General features: G+C 58.0%; 2 protein-coding genes and 1 long non-coding RNA gene across 8 annotated transcripts in view; 2 read left to right on the top strand and 1 right to left on the bottom strand.

The window, feature by feature from the left end:
- On the top strand, positions 16–10,253 carry ALKBH4 (alkB homolog 4, lysine demethylase). The gene is made up of 3 exons (XM_003480995.4): positions 16–179; positions 3,112–3,309; positions 6,714–10,253. The coding sequence occupies exons 1-3, from the start codon at positions 57–59 to the stop codon at positions 7,299–7,301; spliced, it is 909 nt and encodes a 302-aa protein (XP_003481043.1). The 5' UTR covers positions 16–56; the 3' UTR covers positions 7,302–10,253.
- ORAI2 (ORAI calcium release-activated calcium modulator 2) lies at positions 9,485–23,620 on the bottom strand. 6 transcript variants are annotated; one of them, XM_021086289.1, is made up of 5 exons: positions 22,926–23,620; positions 21,467–21,557; positions 20,709–21,072; positions 16,532–16,769; positions 9,485–12,628 (listed from the first exon to the last, which is right to left on the bottom strand). In XM_021086289.1, exons 4-5 carry the CDS (start codon positions 16,754–16,756, stop codon positions 12,086–12,088), a joined length of 768 nt encoding a protein of 255 aa, XP_020941948.1. In that variant the 5' UTR covers positions 16,757–16,769; positions 20,709–21,072; positions 21,467–21,557; positions 22,926–23,620; the 3' UTR covers positions 9,485–12,085. The 6 variants fall into 6 exon arrangements, with proteins under 6 accessions (XP_020941948.1, XP_020941946.1, XP_020941947.1 ...); XM_021086287.1 differs by lacking the exon at positions 22,926–23,620 and adding an exon at positions 21,944–22,168; XM_021086288.1 differs by having other exon boundaries at positions 20,709–21,557.
- Positions 17,925–24,047, top strand: part of LOC110259892 — a 29,268-nt gene continuing 23,145 nt past the window's right edge. The window contains exon 1 of the long non-coding RNA XR_002342314.1: positions 17,925–18,820. This is a non-coding gene — a long non-coding RNA (uncharacterized LOC110259892). The remainder of the gene's footprint in view (positions 18,821–24,047) is intronic.

Below are 24,047 nucleotides of genomic sequence, written 5' to 3'. Positions count from 1 at the left end.
AACTCCCGGCGGCCCCCGCGGCCCTGCGCCTGCGCTCTGGCTGCCAGGACGCGGCGATGGCGGCTGCGGCGGTGGCGGCCCCCGAGGTCCTTCGGGAATGCGGCTGCAAGGGCATCCGGACCTGTCTGATCTGCGAGCGGCAACGCGGAGGTGACCCGCCCTGGCAGCACTCCCCGCAGGTGAGGGCTGGGAGAGAAGGGCCGCGCCCACAACTCCATTCTTCATCCGGGAATCAGACCGGTCAGCGGTCCTACCGAGGGGGGCGTAGCGGGGTGAGGAGATGACGGCTTTGAGGAGTGAGCTGGGAGTGGCGAAGGGCCTGGGACGTGGGTAAGGTTCGACAGCAGCTCACCCCGAACTTGTGTGGAGTCTGACAGCAAACATAGCGCCCCCGTGTCTGGGGCGGGAAGCTTTAGGGTCCGGTGACGAGACCCACGAAGAGAGTAGATGGGGCCGAAAACCGGGGCAGAGGGCCTCGGATGGAAGTGGGCAAGGAGGAAATTCATTCCAATGAACTCATAAAAAAAGGGACCCTGGGCCACGGAGGGCGGCAGGGGCGTTCCAGCTGGGGAACTGCTTGGGCCGAGGCCTGGGGAAGGTGGGTGATGCTTCAGGTGAGGGAGGCCGGTGGGCCTGACCACAGAAGGCAGGCTGGACTTGCCCTGAGGGCCATGGCGAGCTCTTGAGGGTTTTAAAGGGAGTTACATGTGAATTTTAGAGAGGTCCCGGGAAGGGGAGGAATGGATGGGAAGGAAAGGAGACTGGGAAGCCAGTGAAGCAACTGCCACAGGCTTGAAAAAGCTTGAAAGTTCCTGTGGAAAATAGTGGCAGTTCCTCAGAAAAATTAAAGTAGAGCTGCCATATGACCCAGCAGTCCCCCTTCTGGGTATGTCCCAAAAGAATTGAAAGCAGAGTCTTGAAGAGCTACATAGCAGTTACAGTAGCTGAAAGGTGGAAGCAACCCAGGTATCCAGGGACAGATGAAAGGATGAATAAAACGTGGTCCATCCATGCCATGGAATATCATTCAGCCTTGAAAAGGACAGAAGGGAATCCAGGCACTTGCTACAACAAAGACGAACCCTGAGAACATTAGGCAAAGTGAAATAAGCCAGTCACAAAAAGGCAAATACTGCATGTTTCCACTTACATGAAGTCCCTAGGGTAGTCACATTCACCCAGACAGAAAGTAGAATGATGGGAGTTCCCATTGTGGCTTAGCAGATTAAGAACCCGACCAGTATCCATGAGGATTGTGGGTTTGATTCCTGGCCTCACTCAGTAGGTTAAGAATCTGGAGTTGCCACGAGGCGCAGCTTAGGTCACATATGCGGCTTGGATCCAGTGTTGCTGTGTGGCTGTGGTGTAGTCTGGCAGCTGCAGCTCCGATTTGACCCCTAGCCTATGAACTTTCATATGCTGGCGGTGCAGCCCTAAAAAGAAAGAAAAAGAAAGTAGAATGATTGGTACCAGCAATTGGGGGGGAAGAGCAAGAGGAGGTGTAATTTAAAGGGTAGACTTTCGGTTTTGCAAGATGAAAAATTTATGGAGGTTGGTTGCACAATAGTGTGATATATTTTATACACTGAAGTGTGCATTTAAAATATGGTTTAGGGAATTCCTATTGTGGCGCAGTGGAAACGAATCCAAACAGGAACCACGAAGTTATGGGTTGGATCCCTGGCCTCGCTCAGTGGGTTAAGGATCCAGTGTTGTTTGAACTGGTGTAGGTCGCAGATGCGGCTCAGATCTGGCATGGCTGTGACTGTGGCTGGCAGGTGTAGCTCTGATTCAATCCCTGGCCTGGGAACCTCCATATGCCACGAGTTTGGCCCTAAAAAGGCAAAAAAAGGAGAGGAAAAAAAAAAAGGTTTTTCAGGAGTTCTCTTATGGCACATCAGTTAAGGACCCGGCCTGGTCACTGCAGCAGCTTAGGTCAGCTGCTGTGGTGCAGGTTCATTCCCTGGCCTGGGAACTCACACACGATCACTCCTTACTTTCCATGTGTCACATGTGGGGTGCCAAGAGACAGTGGACAGGGTGGCTCAGAGATAGCGTGAGGTGCTGATGATGCCTGTGGAGCATAAAGGAAGAGGAAGCAGAATTCACTGGGCAGGGAGCACCCCAGACATCCATGTAGATCCGACAGAGTCTTGACCAGCCTACTGGAAGCTCCAGAGCAAAGATGCCTGGTAGGCAGTCCTGTGTTGAGCAGAAACAGCCAGGCCTGGGTTACTGGCTGGAGGCCTGGGACGGAGGTGGCTTCTGCTCAAAATCAGAGGCTGATCCCAAAGGCTCTGCTGGAGAAGGTTGTCAGCGCAGCACTCCTCCAGGGAGGCTGGCAAATTCTGCTCTTTCTGAGAGAAAATTGAGCCACAGGTGCTGCCATAGTGTAGGGCAGGACCCAGAGACACCCCTGCTGTGGCCGGAAAGGGCTTCTCCCTTTGGCCTCCCAGCCTGTGCTGCTCACCCCGAACAGCCCTGGGGCCTCAACTTTTTTTTTTTTTTTTTTTTTTTTTTTTTTGTCTTTTGTCGTTGTTGTTGTTGCTATTTCTTGGGCCGCTCCCGCGGCATATGGAGGTTCCCAGGCTAGGGGTCTAATCGGAGCTGTAGCCACCGGCCTACACCAGAGCCACAGCAACGCGGGATCCGAGCCGCGTCTGCAATCTACACCACAGCTCACGGCAACGCCGGATCGTTAACCCACTGAGCAAGGGCAGGGACCGAACCCGCAACCTCATGGTTCCTAGTCGGATTCGTTAACCACTGCGCCACGACGGGAACTCCTGGGGCCTCATCTTTACGGAAATGTTTCTCCAGCTCTTGGCCAGGGCTGGCTGCCTTCACACGCCCCTCTCCTTCCATCCTCACCAGCCTGAGGACGACAGAGGGTGCCCCACACTGACACAGGAACAGTGGCCTCGAAGGCAGCTCCCCGGCTGTGCAGCCTTGGGCAAGTCCTTAACTTTGCTGAGCCTCGGTCTCCTCGTCTGTGAAACGGAGCACAAAAGAATGGTTCTGCAGATGCTCTTCCCTATGACAGATGAGAGTGAGAAAGGCCAGGGCTGAGGAAGGGCCCCAGGACTCCAGGACCCCATCTTTCTTTTGCAGAAAACACACCGGTTCATTTACTACACCGACACTGGCTGGGCTGTGGGGGCCGAGGAGTCCGACTTTGAAGGCTGGGCCTTCCCCTTCCCCGGGGTGACGCTGATTGAGGACTTCGTGACCCGGGAGGAAGAAGCCGAGATGGTGCAGCTGATGGACCGTGACCCCTGGAAGCTCTCACAGTCTGGACGGAGGAAGCAGGTAGGTCGGTGCAGAGTGGGGGAGGAGGGCCGGCCAGTCACGCAGGCCTTTGGGGACAAGCCCGCCTGATCTGGGGGGTCAGGGGGGCCAGGCTACTGAAGGGGGTGTGTGTCACGGAAGGGGCAGGGCCTGCTCACTTTCCTGATGAGACCCCGCTGGCAGGGCGGGCTCAGGCAGACGGCCCTGAGCTCTTCCCACCCTCTCCCCAGCTGCCCAGGGCTGGTGCCCATCACGAACTGTTTCTTTTTATTTATTTATTTATTTTGTCTTTTTGCCTTTTCTTGAGCCGCTCCCGTGGCATATGGAGGTTCCCAGGCTAGGGGTCTCATCGGAGCTGTAGCCACCAGCCTACACCAGAGCCACAGCAACGCGAGATCCGAGCCACGTCTGCGACCCACACCACAGCTCACGGCAACGCCGGATCCTTAACCCACTGAGCGAGGCCAGGGATGGAACCCGCAACTTCATGGTTCCTAGTCGGATTCGTTAACTACTGGGCCACGACGGGAATTCCCATGAATAGTTTCTTGAAGGTCACCAGGTGCCCCCTCCCGTCCCAAGTTTTCTCCCCATCAGTTTCTCATCTCCTCATGCCTGTTGCCACTGATGCTCAGGCGTCCACATCCTGAACCTTCTCTTTGTTGGGGATCACAGCCCCTCCTCCTTGGGTCCACTCCTCTCTCCTGTTCCTCATCTCCAGCAGCCCTCGCCCCCTCCGGGACCTGCCATCAGCCACCTTTCCCTCCTCCTGTCACCTGGCCTCCCCCATCCTCAGTCCCTCGCCCCTTCCCTCTCTCAGTGTCAGGCCCTTCCGCTCCGCCACAGCCCCAGCGGGTCCAGCTGCCTCCCCACCTGCCCCCGGCCTCCCGGCTCTGGCTCTCCACCCAGAGCAGGCTCTTCCTGCTCAGCGGTCCAGCCGACCTCCTGCAGGCCCTCCACTGACGACCGCGCCTCTCTGGGAGAATCGGTGCCTCCACAGGGGTGCCCGTGTGCACACTGCCCCCTTCTGCCTGCGCCCAGCTTCTCTCCGAGGCCCCCTCCAGCTGCGAGCCGGCTGCCAGCCCCTCTTCTCAGAAGCCCTCGTCCCCGTCCCTCCCCTCTCTCCTCAAGGGCGGATCTTCCTGGCCTCCCAGGAAGCTCCGTTTCTCCCGTCTCTGCAGCAGAGCTTCTCAAAAGAGTTATTTCCGCTCTCCTTGCTTAACCCACAAGAAAACCGCCACGCCTCAACTCAGCGGCCAGTTGTCGGTGGGCCCGGCTTGGCAGCTGGGCTCCCCACTCGTGTCTGCAGCCCCTAAGCTGAGCTGTGGCAACAGGTCCAGACCCACAGCCCTGCCTCGTCTCCATCTTGGCAAGTTCCATCTTCCACTGCCCAGGCCAGAAACTGTGGATCTTTCCAGATTCTTCTCTATCTTTCCCTGGTAATTCCTGTCAGCTCTTTGTTTCTTCAAAACATATCCTGAACCTGAGACCATCCCCCGACCCCTCGCTGCCGCTGCAGCCCCAGCCCCTCTGAAGTCTCAACAGGGAGGAAGTGACCCCACTGACACCTGGTCGATTGAGTCACTGCTGTGTTCCAACCCGCCAGACCTCCCGTCTCAGCATAGACACAGAGGCCTTCTCATGCCCCGGAAGACCCTGCACTGGCCACCAGCCTGAATTTTGTCTCCACTTTCTGGGGTCAGGTGGCCCTCTGGGGCTGGCCGGCCTGGCACTGAGCGGTGGGGACGGGGAAGGGGCGAGACTCCCCTCCAGATGGAGCCACCCTCCACTCGGGGTCCCCTCACCTCAGGCCACAGATCTGCGGTTCATTCTCCAGGGCTTCTCCCTAGTGCTGTTTTGGTTTGGTTTTTATTTATTTATTTTATTTTTTAAGTAACCTTTTTTTTTTGCTTTTCAGGGCCTCACCTGCGGCACATGGAGGTTCCCAGGCTAGGGGTTGAATTGGAGCTCCAGCTGCTGACCTACACCACAGCCACACACACAGCAACTCAGGATCCAAGCCACATCTGTGACCTACACCACAGCTCACAGCAACGTGGGATCCTTAATCCACTGAGCGAGGCCAGGGATCGAACCTCATGGTTCCTAGTCGGATTCGTTAGCCACTGAGCCATGACGGGAATGCCTTAAATACATTTTACTGGAGTAAGCATATTTGACTTAGTTTTGTTTTTTAGTTAGAATCCACCTACCGTAAACCCACCCATTTCAAGGGTACAAGGCGCTCCTTTGGTTTTCAGCGTATCCACAGTGCTATGCAGCCATCACTACTCTCTAGTTCTGGAACATTCTCATCACCCCAGAGGAAACCCATACCCATTACCAGTCACTCCCCCCATTCCTTCATCCCCCAGCAACCACTAATCTACTTCCCATCTCTTGGATTTGCCTCTTTGGGACAGTCCAATGCCTGGGATTCTGTAATCCGTGGCCTTTGAGTCAGGTGTCTTGGACCGGGCTCAGTGTTCTCAGGGTTCTTCGCTTTGCCGCCTGTATCAGGGCTTTGGTCCTTTTGGCAGCGGAACGTCCCATTGTGTGGCTAGACTGCCATTTGTTCGTTGTTCCTCTGCTGGTGGACACTTGGGTTGTTTCCACATTTTGGCTGTCGTGAATATTGCTGTGAACATTCGAGCGTCGGTTTCTGTGTGGACACGTGTTTTTTTTTTGGCGGGTTTTGTTCTGTTTTTTAATCTCAGAATTCTTTTTTTTATTCTTTTCTCTTTTGGCCACCCCCCAGCATATGGAGTTCCCGGGCTGGGGGTCAGATCCAAGCTGCCATTGTGACCTATGCTGTAGCTGGGGCAAGACAGGATCCTGAACCTTCTATGCTGGGCTGGGGGTCGAACCTGTGTCCCTGCACTGCAGAGATGCTGCCGATCCCCCTGTGGTACAGCAGGAATGCCTGGATGTGTGGTTTTGATTGTCTTGAGGGGAAGCTGGGACTGGAACCGCAGCTGGGTCCTGTGGAAACGGATCTCGTCTGTAGTCCCGAAGCCCAGCTGTGCCCCGTGTGGACCCGCCGGGTACGGCTGCCTTGGGCTGGCCTGCCCTGCCTCGCTGCTCTTCCTTCCAGAGGCCTGACTCCTCAGCACCACATCCTGGACGCCACCCGCCCCCAGCCTCTTGTCTCTGGCGCTGCTTCCTGGGGAACCTGGGCAGAGACATGTCCCTGGCATTTCATACCCCCACCACCCCCGCTTTAGTTTCTCCTCGGCATTTCCTGCCGCCCCCTGTTTGCTGGTTATGTCCCTGGCGTCGGCCTCCTCCTGCGGGAATGTCAGGTCCTCGAAGTCAGAAGTCTCTGCTCGACTTGGTCACCGTAACGGGATGCTCAGCCCCGGTGTGTGCCACCCCTTCCACAAACGCAGGCAGTTCCCCACGTCCCTTTCCTTCTCGTCTTCCAGGACTACGGCCCCAAAGTCAACTTTCGGAAGCAGAAGCTCAAGACCGCCAGCTTCCGAGGCCTCCCGAGCTTCAGCCGCGAGGTGGTGCGCAGGATGGGGCTCTACCCCGTCCTGGAGGACTTCCGGCCCGTGGAGCAGTGCAACCTGGACTACTGCCCCGAGCGGGGCTCGGCCATCGACCCCCACCTGGACGACGCCTGGCTCTGGGGGGAGCGGCTGGTGAGCCTCAACCTGCTGTCCCCCACCGTGCTGTCCATGTCCCGGGAGGCGCCCGGCAGCCTGCTGCTCTGCCTGGCCCCCTCCGGCTTCCCGGAGGCCCTGGTGGAAGGCGCAGTGGCCCCCAGCAGGTCCGTCCTGTGCCAGGAGGTGGAGGTGGCCGTCCCCCTGCCCCGCCGCTCTCTGCTGGTGCTGACGGGAGCCGCGCGGCACCAGTGGAAACACGCCATCCACCGCCGGCACATCGAGGCCCGCCGCGTGAGCGCCACCTTCAGGGAGCTGTCGGCCGACTTCGGCCCCGGCGGGAGGCAACAAGACCTGGGGCGGGAGCTCCTGCAGATCTCGCTGTCCTTTCAGGGGAGACCCACGTGAGCCACCTCCCAGGGGACTGGAGCTGGCGCTGCAGGCTGGGGGGCACCGGCCCCAGAGTGGACCAACGGGCCGGATGGAAGGGGGCGCCCAGCACAAGGACCTTCCTCCCCAGGGCTGAGGGAGACAGCTTGACCCCTGGCGCCCGGCTGTGGGAGCCCTGCTCACCAGCTGCCTCGACGGGGTGGGCTTCCCTCTGACCGGTCCTGCAGCCGCTTGTCTGGGTTATTTAATTTGTCACTGTCTGAGGGCAGTGCCATAAGTCGAGCTTAAAAAACGGTTCCCGCTTCAGGCCGCTTTCTCCTTTATCCGTCTCTTCAATGAGGTCGCTTGACGTCCCAGCCTGCAGGCCCCTCGCCTAGGGAGCAGGCTGGATTGGAGAACAGAACGGGCGGAAGACGTGAGGTTATTGTTGTTTCAGACTTCAGAGCTGGTGGCAGCTTCTGAGGCTGTGCCCGGGTCGTGCCTGACCCCATGGAGTGTGGGATGTGATGGGGACAGGGCCATCTCCTGAGAGTCTGTCCCCTGCACATCCCCCCCCACACACTATTAAAAACTAGGGACCAGGGAGTCCCCTCAGGCCCCAGCACAGGGCAAGGTGGCTCACTTCCTGGCACCAGTGCTGTGAGAGGTGCTGACCTGGACAGGCGGCTGCCCAGGGCCTGGGTGGCCAGCCCTCTTCTGCAGATGTATGACAAAATATACTTGGCTCACTGAGCACATGCTGGGAGCCAAACTCAGGGGACCAGGGCCCCATCACAGTCTGGAAAGGTTTCAAGCCCTGGTTTTCACTGTCACTCTGGAACTTTCTAAAACCGGTCAGATGGGCAGAGTTGCTGGCCGCCCTGCACTGACCATGGAGCCAGGGGCTCGAACTGGAGAAACTGGGCAGGGACCCAGCAGAGAGGCTGCGTGGGCCTCTAGTGACCGAATGAGCCCAGCCGCTGGCTGCGGTGGGGGCAGCGGGCTTGCAGACACCTTGGGTGCCGCTCCCTGGGTCTGCAGGAGGGTGGGGGGTGGCTGCTTCCCCGGGCCGGTGATCTCTGTACCAGCCCTCACACACCCCTCACGCTGGCGCCTGGGCAAGCCCAGCCAGAGCCCCAGCCTGTCTTGCTGCCTCAGCCACCGGGCAGGCCCAGACACAGCAGCCTGCTCAGGGGCCTGACGGGCTGGGCCTTGGGGCAGCTTGGCCCTGGGTGCAGTGGCGAGATGCCCCGCCAGCAGAGGGCTCTGTTTGAGCTCGGTCCGGGGAGTGTCCTCAGGGTGACTCTTGCCTGAGCCAGGTCCCCAGCCATCTGTGAGGGATGGTGGAGGCTGGAAAGCGGGCTCAGCAGGTTCTAGGTGGGCCTGGTGAGGAGACTCTGGCCTCAGTCCTGTCCCCCGTCCCCCGCCCCCGCCCAGAGGCACCCGAGTCAGAACAGTGTCCTGCGCAGGCTGGCCGGGCTCCCTGGGGAATGGTCCAGAGTGGGCTTGTGCACCCAGAGCTCCAGACTCAGCCCAGGCCTTCCGCAGGGCCCCTGGGGCCTGGGGGATCCTCCTGGGCTGCAGAGGCAGTCTGACCCCCTGGATGGGCCGCTTTTTTGTACCCTGCGCCAGCTGCTTTGTACCTGATTCCTTGGAGCCTCTGGCTTAAAGTGCCAGGACCTTAAAAATAATAACCAAGGACAGACATTGTCTATAAGGGGGCCTCTCCCTCAGTGGGCAACTGTTAAAACATAGACTGTCTGGGGTCTCCTCTTCGGTGCTACCCGGCCGAGGGTGGATCTGTGCAGTTCTGCTGCCCAGCTGGACACCCAGCCTCACCCCAGAGCCACAGTCACCCGCAGTGGAAAAAAGCCCTGCAGGACTAGAGCCCCAGTGGCTCCCAGAGGACGGGTGGGCTCTTGAACCACCCCAGTCCAGAGGGCCCTTTTGGCCTCCAGCCGCACACCGGCTGCCCCGTGCTGTTTCCAGAAAGGGAGAGCCCCCCTTGGCAAGGGGAACAGCCCGCAGGGGCGCTCAGCTCTCTGGGGGGAGAGGAGGGCACTGGGCAGGAGCTGCAGAGCATGTCTGGGTCCGAGTGCCCTGCCTGTCCATCCCAGAGACCTCCGCCCCCTTCACCTGGGTATCTGTTAGGACACTGGTGACCCCCGATTGGGGGAGGGCTTCACCCCCTCCGTGCCCTTCCACTGAGAGCACAGACCGACTCATAGCATTACTTGTTTATTCAGTTTGATCCAGGGCAGCTGTTTTAAAAATCCGTACACAGGACAGGGGGTGTGCACACCACGCGTGGCCTCCACATGCATGTGAGTTAATCGGCACGAGACAGGTAAGCACTGCAGGTGAGCCTCCATCTGCTCAGGCGTGTGCGGTTTTATCCTCCACAGACCTTCCTAGAAGACACTGCGGTACAGTCTGCCCTGGCAGTTTGTCTAGAATAGAAACCCTTGCGTCTTGAAACATCTGGTCAGGTTCTAAATGGAGACCGTGCTCCACTTTAGGAAGGGCCTCCGCGCGTCTGCGGGTGTGTTTTATGAGCACCAGGAAGCTCTGCTTGGCGGAAAATAGGGCAAACCCTGCCGGCTTGGGGCGGCCCTGGCGCCTCTCAGCGTAGAGAAGCCGCTGCACTTGGAACAGTCGGGCTAAACCTCCAGAAATGGAATTTCTAGCCTGTACTTCGCCTCCCTCCTCCCAAGGCTGCCCTGCTGAGTTGCTGCCGCAGCTCCAAACAGCGGCTTACTGTCTACCCCCGGAGCAAGCTCTGGGGCTCCCCCGAGGCTGCCCCTGCCCCAAACACCAGGCCCCAGGCCCAGAGTCTTCTCTGTTCCCACAGAAATTCTCTTTGCCCCATACCTCTGGGAACTGGAAAGGCTGGAGCTGGGAGAGCTCGTGAGGTGAAAACAGAAATTACAAGGACATTATTCTCCTAATCAGTGTCTAAGGTGTGGTATGTGGCGTCTTTGCTACCCGGGTGGCACTGTCACTGGATACCTACCATCTGACCCTGATGCAGCCCAGCCAGAGAGCTTGGCCCATAGGCCTGGAGCAACAGAGGGTATGCCTGCCACAGTCTGGGGAGCTTGGCACTCTGGCTCCGGCACAAAGGGTGGGGGCATCAGATGGCCCAGGAAAGTGGGCCTACCTAACAGGGCTCCCTCTCAAAAGGCTTAGACCAGGGGAAGGGCCTTTTGAGGGGGGCCTCCCAGCCTTGGGAAGGAGCCAGCCTGTCTTGTCTCTGCCAGGACACAAAAGTGAATGCCTTGCAGTGACGCTGACATTCTTCTGCAAACACAGTAAAGCAGACGAGCCTTTGCAGCAAGGCCCCGGGAGAGAAGCGACATGCGCTAGGGAGCAAGCAAGTCACGACAGAGGTCCACAGAGGATGCGGGGACACACCCTTCAGAAGACACCAGGGCTGTCCTCCCTCCCGGCGGGACGGGACGTCCAGGCTCCTCATAAATGCCATGACTCGCGCTGCTAAGCCTCTGCATTTCAGAGCCTTCGTTAAGGTTGATGTGCACAACAGTATGTCACAGTCCCAGAGGCCTCAGCCGTGCCAGCCGGGGTGTCTTGGCACAGGCAACCCAGGCCGCACCGAGCTGCCAGGCTGTGGATAGACATGCCATCCGAGCATGACGTCCAGAGACTGTGGAAACAGAAGGCAGGCACCCCTCGGGCGGCTGCTGGCCCGTGTGGTAAATGCAGTTCAGGGCATGGCAGGCTCACGCATACGCTGAGCTGTAGCATGTATGTGTCTGGCCTAAAAACACGGGCTCAGGTCTACCAGCTGCCATTTGAGAAGACACCAGAACTGGCGCTGTGCGTGGCTGTGTGAAAGTAAGAGATGGGTCCGTGTCTGGAGGCCCAGGCGGGGAGCTCTATGTGGTGTCGCCTTCCGCTGCTCTGCGTCATTATAAGCAGGACCCGTGCTTGGCCAGGGCTGCCATGGCCCTGTCTAGACACGGAGTTCCCCCAGGCTGTCCCCTCCCGCCACCTGGGACCACAGGCAGCAGGGAGCTGGGCAGTCTCTGGTGCCCAGGCCAGTGCCCTGCCTTGTGCAGCCAGGACCCTCAAGGGCAGCTGATAGACTTGGGGCATCCTGTGGCCTCTGGACTGTGGGCCTTTTCTCCAGTCTAGTGGCCTCGCTGGGTCCATGTGGCCAGGGCGCTAGGCTGGCTGGGAAGAGAAGGTGAGCCCAATGTGTTTCCAAGCACCCACCCTGGTTAACCACCACTTCAAGGGGCACCTCTCCTCCCTTGAAGGTCCCCCCCAGGGCCTGGCACGTCTGACACCCACTGAGCACCCACCACACCTGCTGGGCTGACATGTGCCAGGCTCCCACCTTCTTTCTCTCCATAAGCCAGGCCATCCAACTCCCTCCATGGCGGGGAGGGAAGCACCAGGCCAAGCTCTCATCCTATGCCCCATCTAATCCCAGCAAAGTGGTACCTTCAGACGTGCTGCCCAGCTCCAGGGCCCCACCCCCGTTGGCCGCTGGTTCCAGGTCTCCTGGATGACTTGGGACCGCCGGGTCCTGCTCGGAGCCTGGCTTCCTGCCTCAGGAAGTCCCCAGGGCCGAGGGCTCAGCCTCTCTTTGCCCTGAGCGCTTAGCGTCCAAGTCTCTGGTTCAACGGAAGACGTCCATCCCCTGAGGGCGACGACCCAGGCTTACAGCATTGAGACAGGAGTGGGGCTTTGGTCTTGAACCGCGGCGGGATCCGGGCACGACGCAGGAGCGTTTTGTTCTCGCTGGACGCGGACGCGGCCCCGCACCCCCAGACCGCGGGCGCGCAAAGCGAGCGGGGTCACACCACCTGCAGGCTGCGCTCGTGCCCGTCCAGCTGCACCTTGAGCTTGTGCAGCTCCTCAATCTCGCGGTTGTGCCGCTCAGTTTTGTGGCGCACCAGCGAGCGGTAGAAGTGGATGGTGAAGACCACAAAGATGAGCCCCACGGGCACCATGATGATGGTGGACACCAGGGCGGCCTGCCAGCCCGTGTGGCCGCCGCCGGAGCCGGGCGAGGGGCCGGGCTGGTGGCGCGCGTCCACGGGCAGGAACTTGATCCAGCAGAGCAGCACCACCTCGGCCAGGAAGAGCAGGATGCCCAGGACGGTGGAGAAGCCCCAGGCCAGCTCGATGTAGGGGTGCATGCGCTCGTGGGGCGACTCGCTGATGGAGTTGAGGTTGTGGATGTTGCTCACGGCCTCCACGTTAGGCAGGATGCACGTGCTGATGAGCAGCGCGAAGAGGTGCACGGCCACCAGCACCGTGGTGCAGGCGCTGAAGGCGATGAGCAGCGGCCGGGGGTACTGATACTGCGTCTCTAGCTGCACCTCCACCATGGCCACCTGCAAGGCAGAGGGGCACGCTGGGCGGGGCTGCAGAGCAGACAGCGCCCTCCTCACCATCAAATAACGTGAACTTTGCTTTTTTTTTGTTTCTGATTAGCTAAAGAAGATCTCAGTAAGGGAACATCTAAAAAGTGCAGAAGAGGCTAAAGAATCCCGCTGTGGGGCAGGGACCACACCCTGGGTGCCTGGAACTGGACGGTAGGTGTGTCTGGGCTCCTGCCCAGGACAGAGGCTGCACTTCCCAGGGAACATGGGGCTTTGCTGTTGATTATCAGGGCCCGGCTGCCGTGGGGCTTAGCTGTAAAACAACTGCTATTTTTCAAAAAACTACAAGTTGACCTTTCAAGAGGCAAAAAAGTAGTACCAGAGGCTCCTGCTGGGACTCGGACTCAGACCTGTACCCTGGATGGCCTCGCACAAGCCACAGGGTGCCTCTCAGCTGAAACCAAAAGCCAGAAGGAGCAGCCTCATCTCCAAAGGCAGAGAATGGTCATATAAATGAGGACAGCAGTGAGGAGGGGAAGCTGGGAAGGGGGCTGGGCTGGGAAAACAGAACTGAATCATCAGTAGCAGTCACAGGAGGCCAACAGGCAATGTCTAAAAAGGGTAAGTCAAGAACCCTTAGCTCCCGAATGTTACTCCATTCGTGGAGATGGAGGTGCTATGGGTGGCTGCCTCCAGGGGGTGGAAACATGGGGCTGCTGGGGTTTGTTACAGACCTTCTGCAGTACTTAAACTGTGTGCATGCATTAACTTTGATAAAACAAAAATGACTTCTAAATGAAAGGGAATAAAAGGCCTACGGAAGGACCGGAAGCCCCAGCTTACCTCTGTAGCAGCGAGTGTCTATGGCCATTTAGGCCAGGTCCTGCTCATCACAAGGGGCTGTCACAGTCCAGCCTGGGCACTGCGCTCCTCCCAGCTTCCCCAGGTTACACCCAGTCCACTCAGGATGGCTCCCCCTGCGGCCCACACCCGACCCCAGCTCCCGGCTCCCCCAGGGCCTTCTTCCAGGCACCCAAAGGTAAGAAATCAGCCCCATCAAGGAAGGGGTAGCTGGGAGGTGAAGAAGTCAGAGGAAGTTTTCCCCACTCAGTTTGTCTCCTAGATGTGAGCCACCTCTGTTTTAAAAAATTTACAAAAAGGATTTCACAACAACTTCTAACAACAATCGCCTCTTAGAGTGAGACCCTTATCCCCTCACTCTGCCTTCAGTGGAGATGGAACATCTGGAAGAAAAAAAAAAGATAGCTGATCCAGTGGACCACAGCTGAACAGAAACTTTGCAGAGATTACTGCTCCAAAGAGTCAGTAGCCAGACTACTGAGCTGAGAGGTGGGCCTTTCTCAGTGCCCTTGTGGCCTAGGTAGGCTCTTGTGACCACAGAGGATAGGGCCCAACAAAAAGGCATGTTGTAAACCTCAGAGCGAGCCGACCTAAGAGACAGAGATGATTAAAAGGCCCACAAGGGAGTTCTGGTTGTGGCTCAGCGGGTTAGGAACCAGTCATAAAATCTGTGAGCATGTGGGTTTGATCCCTGGCCTTGCCGCGTGGGTTGAGGATCCGGCGTTGCTGCAAGCTGTCGCAAGTGCGGCTCAGATCCAGTGTTGCCCTTGCCGTGGCTGTGGCATAGGCTGCAGCTCCGATTTGACCCCTAGCCTGGAAACTCCCATATGCCACAGGTGCAGCCCTAAGAAAGAGGAAAAAAAAGCCCTACAAGGAAAGCAGTTTTGTTCCACGTCAAGAGGAGAAAAGGCCGAAAGGTCATTTTTCCATGTGTTCATGCTAAGATTTTATGAAGGGGCCTTGGATCACTGGTTCTCTGTGTTAGCAGATGGGTAAAGGTGAAGAAATAAGCTTCAAGTCAGGCTAAGTGCTCGCTGGACCAAGGAACCGCACTGCAGTTCTAATTAGGGAACACGCAACATAAAGCCGCCCTCCACCCAGAGCCTGTCCCATCGCCCACGTGCCTGCCCTTCCTCGGCCATGCTTTCCACTGTGGAAATACCAGCAGGCCACATTCGTCGCTTCCTCCAGACCCATCTCGGCAGTCAGAGCAATGATGTGATCTTCTGGGGTCTGTGTGGCTTCTGAAATGGGTCCCCAGTGACTGAAGCAAGCACTTGCCTGTTCAGGCCCAACAGAGAGAAGACATCGATGCTAAAGAAATGAAGGACTAGCCCCCTCCCTGCCTCCTAGTGGTCCCTATTCTCATTCCAAGGCCACTTCATTCTTCTGAAAGGCTGCCATTAAGTCCCAAACGACTCCAAAATTGACTCTTTGTTTTATAACTTTATTCACAGAGCTTGTTTTCAATTTTTTTTTTTTTGCTTTTTAGGGCTGCACGCACAGCATATGGAGGTTCCCAGACTAGGGGTCGAATCAGAGCTACACCCGCTGGCCTACACCACAGCCACAGCAACGCCGGATCCTTAACCCACTGAGGGAGGCCAGGGATTGAACCTGCAACCTCATGGGTCCTAGTGGGATTCATTTCTGCTGCACTACAATGGGAACTCCCTCTTTTTCAAATTTTAATGAGGTCTTTTGTGGCCTTCAACTATAGTGAGCATTTTGTTGGAAAAACAGTGACTCTTCCATAAACTGGGCAGACCAAACGTTTGGAAGACCAGGGTCTCGAAAGACAGGCACAGACAGGAAGTGATTTCCACAACCCGGGCCCCACTCAGAAAGGAAACAGTCCTCCTGCAATAGATCACGTGATACTTCTCAGCATTTGTGTGCCAGAGTTAAAAAATACGTCTATAATAATCAGTACAGGCAGAAAAATTGAATGCAGTACTCTAATTCTTCTGTGAGGTCATTTGAATAGTGACCTCTAAACTTCTTGTGCATGTTTCTTAAAATTAAGCTCGAGAAAATATTCCTTTTTTAATGCCGTGGAAGAAAACCACGTCGAGCCAAAGTTATGCACCATATGATTACGATTTTTGTAATTATGTTTCTAAAAATAAAACCCAAGACCTAAATGAGCCTTTGCTTTAAACTACACACGGAAACCAAATTGACTGCCCTGTAAACCTAGTGACGTCTGCCCTGTCCTGCATGAGGTCGTGCAAGGGTGACGGGCGCCTGTGACGGGCCGGCCCTCGTCCTGGGAGTGACGGCACCGGCTCGCTGGGACAGCTTTTCATGTTCTGCGTGTCCATGACAACTGAGGCTTGGGCTATGGAAAAATAATTGTTTCTACATTAAAAAAAAAAAAATTGCTTCAAGCCCAACAGGGCCTCTAAGCAGACAACAGGAAAAGCGGAGGAGTGGCCGAGAGTCACTCTGAATCCAGAATCCCGACCTTCCCACCCTCTGTGACAATCCGCCCAAGGGACGTGGGTCTTCGGGCTTTGGAGTCAACGGCAGAGGCGCCCTGAAGGGCACGCGGTTTTCCCCAGACAGACTCTTGTCCTGGGGGATAACTCAGAAAGAAAACAGCCCGCGGCCAGGAGTCCCGCCAGAGGCTCTGCTTCGTCACCCCAGAGGCCACATTCAGGGAGCATCTGCATTGCCAGTGGGGCGAAACTGATCACACCCCATCAACCCCACAGCTCCTGTGCCCATTCCAGATTCAGGTGGTGCCTGAGGTGGGCAGAGGGCCGTGCTTTCCCCCAGCTAACCCTGCATCCTGAAGCTATTTTAATTACCCCACTAACTTCCTTGCCAAGTTATGCGTGTGTGAGGGGGGCTTTCTGAGGGCTCCGGGCTTGGGAGTCCCCCTGCCAGAGTGGTCCCCTTGGAGGAGGTGGGTGTGGGCAGAGACTTCCTAACAGTCCCTCCTGGCTGCTGGCAGGGCCGGAGCCAGTGCTCTGCTCCCTGAAGCATCACAGGAGTTCAATGAGCAAAAGCCCACTTGCCAGGCCGCCTCTCCCACGTGTGTGCACTCACCATGGCAAAGCCCGAGAGGAGGGCGGAAGTCCGGCTGGAGGCCTTCAGCTTGGCCCTGCTCAGGTAGAGCTTCCTCCAGGAGAGGGCCTGCACAGAGTGGTGGTTGGAGGTGACCAGTTCCAGGTAGCTGCGGCGGACCCAGTCGCGGTAATCCATGCCCTTGTGGCCGGGCTCAGAGCAGGCGGGGGTGGAGGGGTCCACGGGCACGTTCAGCTCTGCGCTCATGGTGGGAGCCGGGCTGGGGCGGGAGAGACACACTCAGGCATCCCAGAGGCTTCCCTGGGCCTGGAAAAGCCGGAATCCAGGTTCCTTGACCCTTCCCTGCGGCCCGCTGTAGAAACCCTATGCCAGGGCCATGACACCCAGGGGTGCGTGCATGTGGGGCCCTGGCCTCTGAGGCTGTCCCTACATAGGAATGTGGGGAGCATCTGCCAGAAAGGAGGCCAGGGGTGCGTTTCCGGGGGCACCACAGTGCCCAGCGTCCCCCCAAAGCCAGAGTCCAGCCTCCCACTGAACTCCGAAAGGCTCCAAATGATGAGTTCCCGTCGTGGCTCAGTGCTAATGAACCCCAGTAGTATCCATGAGGTTGTGGGTTCGATCCCTGGCCTCGCTCAGTGGGTTAAGGATCCGGCGTTGCCATGAGCTGTGGTATAGGTCACAGCTGCGGCTCAGATCTGGCGTTACTGTGGCTGTGGTGTAGGCCAGCAGCTGCAGCTCTGATTCGACCTCTAGCCTGGGAACCTCCATATGCCGTGGGTACAGGCGTAAAAAGCAAAAGCAAAAACCCCCACAAACTCCCCCCCAAAACCCAAGGTAACAAAAAAGAAAAAAAGAAAGGCTCCAAATGAGCATGGCTCTCGGGTGAATGGAACTCCAAGCTTGGCCAAACGCACGGAAGGAATCCTCTGAGGCGCCCATTCATTGAGGGAGTGGGGAGCTATAGTGATTAGGAAGCTTCTAGTACCTAACGCTTCTGGATGTGACCCTGCCGGTGTGCAGGACGCATGACCTTTCCAATGGGCTCATCTCTACACGGAGACAGCCCCTCCCCACAGGGCTCTTACATCAGAGACCAGACCCAAAGACTCAAACCTGCTTTCGAAAGGCCAGGTGCCAACCACGAAATCAACATTTCCGAGCAGTGGCTAATTTCTCAAGTCCCACTTAAATTTTAATCAGCACAGTTCACCCTGAAAATACCTGGTTTATATAACTAAAGTCAAGTCACAGTTCAGGCTGCAATGGAAACCTCTGGCAAAATGAAAACCTGAATTGACCAATGGACGTGAGCATGTCTGTTTTGTATGTTAAGGGTTTGTTTTTGTTTTTGTTTTTTTTGAGAAATGGAGGCTGGGGACCTCTTGAGTGATCCCAGGGAGGCATCTGACTTGACAGCAGCACAGGATGAAGATCAGAAGGGCAGATCTGTCGAGATTTGTGATTTTAAACCCAAATCTCCACTAATCCAAATAGGGATTGGCGGTCTCATGTGGCCCAGGGGCCGGCCGTGCAGCAGCACTCAGGATCAGCTCTCATTAATTTGTGGGGCAGGCGTCAAGGGCACAGGCACCTCACAGCTCACTTGGCATCAGATACTAACTTGCTCTTTCAGGCCCGCGCAGGCCCCAGGAAAAGCCTGCTTAAGGCTATTACCGCCAGATCAGCAGTCCTGGGTCCCAGGGAGCACGGCTGGGGGTGGAGGGCAGGGTAGAGGGTGTGTACCAGGGTCAGGGGCTGAGGAAATGCCCCAAACTTGCTCCGGCCGTGCCAGACCCTCCCTAAAGGGATTGTCTGGGATGCTCTTGGAGGTGGGGAAGGGCCCTCTTTTTTGGGGGTGTCTTTTGTTTCCTGCGAGGCTTGGAGACACAGCTTTTACTGGCCAACAGGGCCCCGGGGAACAGTTCTGTGCTCTTTTACTTCTGCCCTGGATGCCAATTACTGGGTCATTTACAGGAGGGCCGACTTGGGAACCTTGGTCACTCCCCCCTCGCCCACATCTGCAGCCAGCAGCCCTGCTTTCAAGCACTTCAATCAAAGGAACATCTCCTCCCTGGGGGCCATACAGAGAAATGCTGCTCGCCAGGCAAGCCATTGGCCAGCTCCAAATGATTTAGAATGGCATCGTTTAGAAAGGCATTTTTTTCTCTCCCCCTCCCAGGGTCACAGAAGTGAGCCCATGGGCAGATGAAGACGCTTCCAGCATGTGGAGGGGTGAAAGGCACAACCTTTGCCCCCTCAGAGGATCCGGCTCTCCATCCTCCATTCAATAAGTGCTTCCTGGGCCCTAAGGTAAGACTGCACTTGGCGCTTAAGCATTAAAGATGCACGGCGAGGATCCAGTGGGGGGAGTGAGATCACGATGATTCTCATCCAGGGAACTAACTGCTGCTTTCGTGGAGGGGAGGGGGGAGGGCTGAGGGAGTGGAGGAGGCGCGGCTGCCTCTACTCGGGCAGGGAAAGGATCTCTGCTAGGGAGCCAGGATAGGGACAAGGACGCAGGTGGTGAAGGGAGCACTGGCACAGAGGGACCCCCGCTCAAAGGCAATATGCTGCTCACCTGGGAGCGTTCTGGGAGGCCGGGCGGGGAAGGTGGCTGCAGAGGGGGTCGGGGAGATGGGGGTGGAAGGCAGGATGCACGGAGGACGTGGAGCCCAGGCAGCGTGACTGTGCTAGACCTGTTCTGGGGGTGCCCTGATGCAGGGGCTTGGAAGGAGCAGGTGAGGGAGCAGTCTGGGGTCAGTTGGGTCTCTGTGCCCACTGCAGCGTCTGGCTAACTGCGAGGGGCAGGAGGGCTTGGCGGCCTCCAGAGGGTGCTTGGAGTACAGAAGGGGGAAGCACAGGGACCGTCAGTACGTGTGGCTGAGCTCAAGCTGGAGAGCGGAGATGGAGAGCTGACGCTGGCCTCTGGGCCATGGTGGCCTCTGGGCAGTGGCCGGGGCAGCCTCGGCCCTGCAGATGTCCTCAGAGGGACAGGGGTTGGGAAGGAAGGGCTGTCTGCTTGGAGCCTGGGTCTTGAGATGGACCTGTGGGTCCTGAAAACAGAGAAGCCACTTCCTGCAGAGGAAGCAGCCCAGACGGGATTCAAATCCGTCCTCACCCTCCCGGCCCCAGCGTCCCACCCTGGGCCCTGCCTCAGGGGAGGGACAGTCTGGTCCTCACACACCAGGGCTGGGCGCAGGCAGGGGGTGGGGTGGGGAGAGATGGACCCCCCGCCCCTGCTGCCAGGTGGCAGAGGCTCCAGAGGATGCTCTCCTGGCTGAACCTTGTGAGGTTTTTTGGTTTTGTTTTTGTATAGAAGTAGTCAGAGAAAAGAGGTCCCCTAGAATAACGGGAATGTTCTAAAGATCAGCTATTCTTAGCAGGGCTATTGGAAACATTTCCAGGGGGTAGGTTTTGGGGTTTGCCTGTCTTAACTTCCTTTAAACATCTGGGGCAGGAGCAATGGCGTGTGCCACGCAGAAACATCTGACTCTCTTTGTCACACTCCCTCCGGGCGGAGGCCCAGCCCCGCGTCCCCGGGGTCTCCCAGAGGAGTAAGCCTGCATCCCTGTCCTTTCCCCTCGGAAGACCAGGCAGCCTCCGGACCCGAGCGTGGCCCTAGCCCAGGACCTCCGAGTCCTCTCCGCACTGTACCCCGCCCGGGAACCCCGCGGGGTTGGGGGGGGCACCTGGCTGTCTCCCGATCCCGCAGCCGTCATGTCCCAACCCAGCCCAGGAGGAAGCCCGTCCCCTCCCCCGTGGAGTCTCCCGGGGCAATTCCGGTCCCCCCTTGCTGCGGCTGGGACCCCACAGCTCCCGCCAGATCCCCCGCGGCGAGCACTCACCGAGCTGCCCTGCCCGCCCGGCCCGGCTCCCGCTCCGGCTCGGGCTCGCGGCAGACGGCGCTGGCGTGACCGTATGGCCCTGTGGCCCCGTGGCCCTGCGGCCGGGCCGGGGCGCCGAGCGCGGCCCCCTCCCTCTTTCCGCCCGTCCCGCGGGGTCCCCCCGGCCCCGCCCCCGCCGGCTGCCCCGCCCCCGCCAGCCCGCCGCAGCCGCTGCCGGGGCAACGGCGCGGTGGCCACGTGACCCGCCCGCGGGGGCGCCTTTGGCCACGTGACCCTGCGGGCTCGGATGGGTGGGGCTCGAGTCCCCTCCCGCGGGAGGCCGGGGGTACCTGCGGCGTGGACCCCGCTCCTACCCGGCGCGAAAGCCTGCGAAGGGCGCGCATTTCTCCTGTCTCCTGGGTGCGCCGCGGGGAGCAGTCAGCGGGGCTCTGTGCAGCGGCGATGGCGAGGAGAGCCGGAAGCCTGGGCACCCTCGTTCTCCCGCCCCGCCGGCCACCTGGGCTGCGTGGGCCCCGGCGACAGAAGGGGGAGGCTCCGCGTTCTCTGCCCCCCTGGGTCTGGCCAGCAAATCCAGGGCAGGGAGAGCCCTGCTCGGCCGGAGGTGTGTGGGTCTGTGCGCAGAGTGGGAGCACCGGGTTCCCGGAGTGAGAGCCCTGGCCACGCGGAGGGGTGGGAACCCGTTATCAGACTGCAGGGTAGGCGGGCGGCTGGTGGGTGCTGCGGGAAGAAAGGGGGTAGGAGAGGCTCCGTTTAGTAAGCTGCGGGCAGCCAGCCCGAGTTTGCCAGGTGGACAGTGGCACTAGGCGGAGCGGATCCTGGAGCTGCTCCCCAGATTGCACCCCCACCCACAGGCCCAGCGAGACCTACGGGGTCCTAACCCGGGTGCGGCACTCGCTTCGCAGCCGGAGAGCTGTCCTCAGTTGGCAGAGCGCTAGGGGAGAGGGTGTTCTGGGGGGGGGGGCGCGTCCTTCCTTTTGCGACTCAGGGAACCTCTCACTGGGAATGGGGAGCTCTGCCGTTTTACAACCAAAACGTTCGGGACAGGGACGTTCTTTTCAGGAAGTGCAGATGAATAATGCACTGAGAGGAGAGAGGGTTCCTATCAACCCACCGTGCCAGAGGGCCCCTCAGAGTCCTTCCTGTGTGCCCCACATAAGATTTTTTCCATCTGTCACAACAGCGTTGGACCGTGACACATTTATCTAAACGAAAGGAAAAAACAAAAAGAGAAAATTCCACTTGCGTCAACCAGTTCAAGTTTTCTGACCATTGACTCATGTTAGTAGATGCCAAGCCAAATCCATTTATACTTGGAGACATATTTTAGAGACCAGAGTGATGCTTTCTAATCCAGGAGGACCCTTAAGAGCAGAAGGAGCCAGTTTGCCCCTGCTTGCAGCCTTAGCAAAGGGCAGAGCGACATCCCAGCTTCTGACTGTGCCACCTCCCCCACGACCCCTCCCCACGACTACAGGAAAAGGATCATTGATTTTCAAGAAGCAAAGTTCTCAAAAAGCAATCATAATGTGGCCACCACACTTCCAGCAGTTGGTAAAATGGCCTGGAAAACAGGAAGAAAACACTTTACAGATTTCGTAAACTGCAGTAGTTGCATCACAGGTGAACATTCCTTCAGCCACCGAGTCCTTCGCCGGAGTTCTCACCCTTGAGCTCTGAAACTTCCTGGGCCAGTTAGCCACCGTGCCTCCCCCCCAAGCATGTTCATCTGGCGTGTCTGGGCAAAAGCAAAACCTAAGTCATAATTACTTCTGCGTTTCAGAGCTAGTTTCCTAACCAAACCCAGAAAATGGCTCTCCCCACCCTGTAAGATTAAGGAAGGTGATGACAGCATGTTGAAAGGAGAGAGTTTTGTTTCTTTTTTGTTTGTTTTTCTTTTATGGCTGCACCTGCAGCATATAGACGTTCCCAGGCCAGGGATTGAATCCAAGCCACAGCTGCGACCTGTGGCAACGACAGATCCTTTAACCCATTGCGCTGGGCCAGGGATTGGACCTGTGCCTCTGCGGTAACCTGAGCTGCTGCAGTCTGATTCTTAACCCACTGCACCACAGTGGGAACTCCAGGAGAGAGAGTTATTGATCATAATACCAGGTGCCCAGGTCATTGAGTGGGAGGGAGGGTCAGGTACAGTCCAAGTACGGGCCACTCGGCTGGGATGTCTTGGCTGTGGTTTGGGTGTCATTTGCCTGGTTTGCTGTCTTGGCAAAAAGCGACTTCCTCTCCCAAGGCCTCTGCTACCCCACATTTGAGGAAGACCAATTCTGTGAGGCGTATCCGGGAGTAAACCATTCAGCAGAGAGTGCCCTGTGTCCAGGGAACCCCATGGGCCTTGCTGTCTCTCTCCCCCAGTCTCATCCAGGATGGCCGAACACCCCATTTGGACAACCATCCGGTCCCCCCACCCAGCAGGTCTGTCCCCTTGTCCCGTCACTCCCACGGCTTGGCACTTAACGATCACCCCCTGTGAGGTCTTAACTGCAAATGTCCTGTTTTCCGACCTGCTCTTCCTCACTCGGTCCCCAGCCCCCCCTTCACCTGCTGAAACACACATTTCACCTCTCCGCCTCCTTTTCGCATCTCACTTCTTGATTCTCGGGCTCCCCTTCTCCCCCCTTTGCAGCAGGCACTGCCTTTGTCTCTCCCTCGCCCACTGTCTGCTGCGTCTGAAGGTCTCAGCTGATGCCTTTTCTGTGCCGGCCTTCCATTTGGAAACTCTCCTTCCTCCTCCAGGGACCCCGCTGGACTCCGCTGCCCTCTGGCTCTCTGTCCGCTGCAGGTGGTGTTGCTCACGTCCTGTCTGGGTCCCTTTCTCTCCACCTCTCCCCGCCCTGCCTCACGCCCCCATTCCCCGCATGACTCCCAAGTCGTCACCCACAACCCTGACCTCTTCCCACCCTGGCAGGGCGGGTCCCAATCTGCCAGCCTCGCCTGCGCACAGCTGAATCCCTCCTATTTCCCTCACGTACCTGCTGTACCCCCCAGGTCACCTGTCCCACGGAGGGCTCCACCCGCCGCCCAACTGGTGACTCTCTAGGTCTGGTGCCATCCCTGCCTCCTGTCCTGCCCTTCGAGTCTCTGAACTCTCCCCCCTTCTCCCCCTCCCCCTGGTCCCTCTCATAATTCAGGCCATTGTCACCTCTGGTTTGAGTTACTCTCCCCTAGTCCTGGAGGCATGGTTCCCAGGCCCACAGCACCCCGGAGACACTGCACTGACCTTTTTCTTTCTTTCTTTCTTTTTTTGTCTTTAGGGCCGCACCCGCGGCATAGGGAACTGCCCAGGCGAGGGGTTGAACTGGAGCTGCAGCTGCCAGCCTACACCACAGCCACCGCAACACCAGATCCAAGCTGTGTCTGCAACTTACACCGCAGCTCATGGCAACGCTGGATCCTTAACCCACTGAGCAGGGTCAGGGATTGAACGGGTGTCCCGGTGCTGCAGAGACACTGCTGATCCTGTTGTGCCACAGTGGGAACTCCTAAAGCCCTTTTCTGCAAACAAGAAACAGGGGACGTGGAAAGACCTTTGTACCTGGGGGACCTGCAGGGTCCTGCTCAGTTTCAACCCCCTTTTTCTTTGATTGTCCTCAGTCTTGAGGGGAACAGGCCTGTGTTGGAACGTGTATAAAGTTCTGGATAGAGAGGTTAGTGATAACTCAGCAGAAGACCTTGGT

This window comes from Sus scrofa, chromosome 3 (genome assembly GCF_000003025.6).
Source record: "Sus scrofa isolate TJ Tabasco breed Duroc chromosome 3, Sscrofa11.1, whole genome shotgun sequence".
In the NCBI taxonomy this organism is placed as follows: domain Eukaryota; kingdom Metazoa; phylum Chordata; class Mammalia; order Artiodactyla; family Suidae; genus Sus; species Sus scrofa.
Note: the sequence above shows the minus strand (reverse complement) of the source record. Positions and strands in the feature narration are given on the sequence as shown.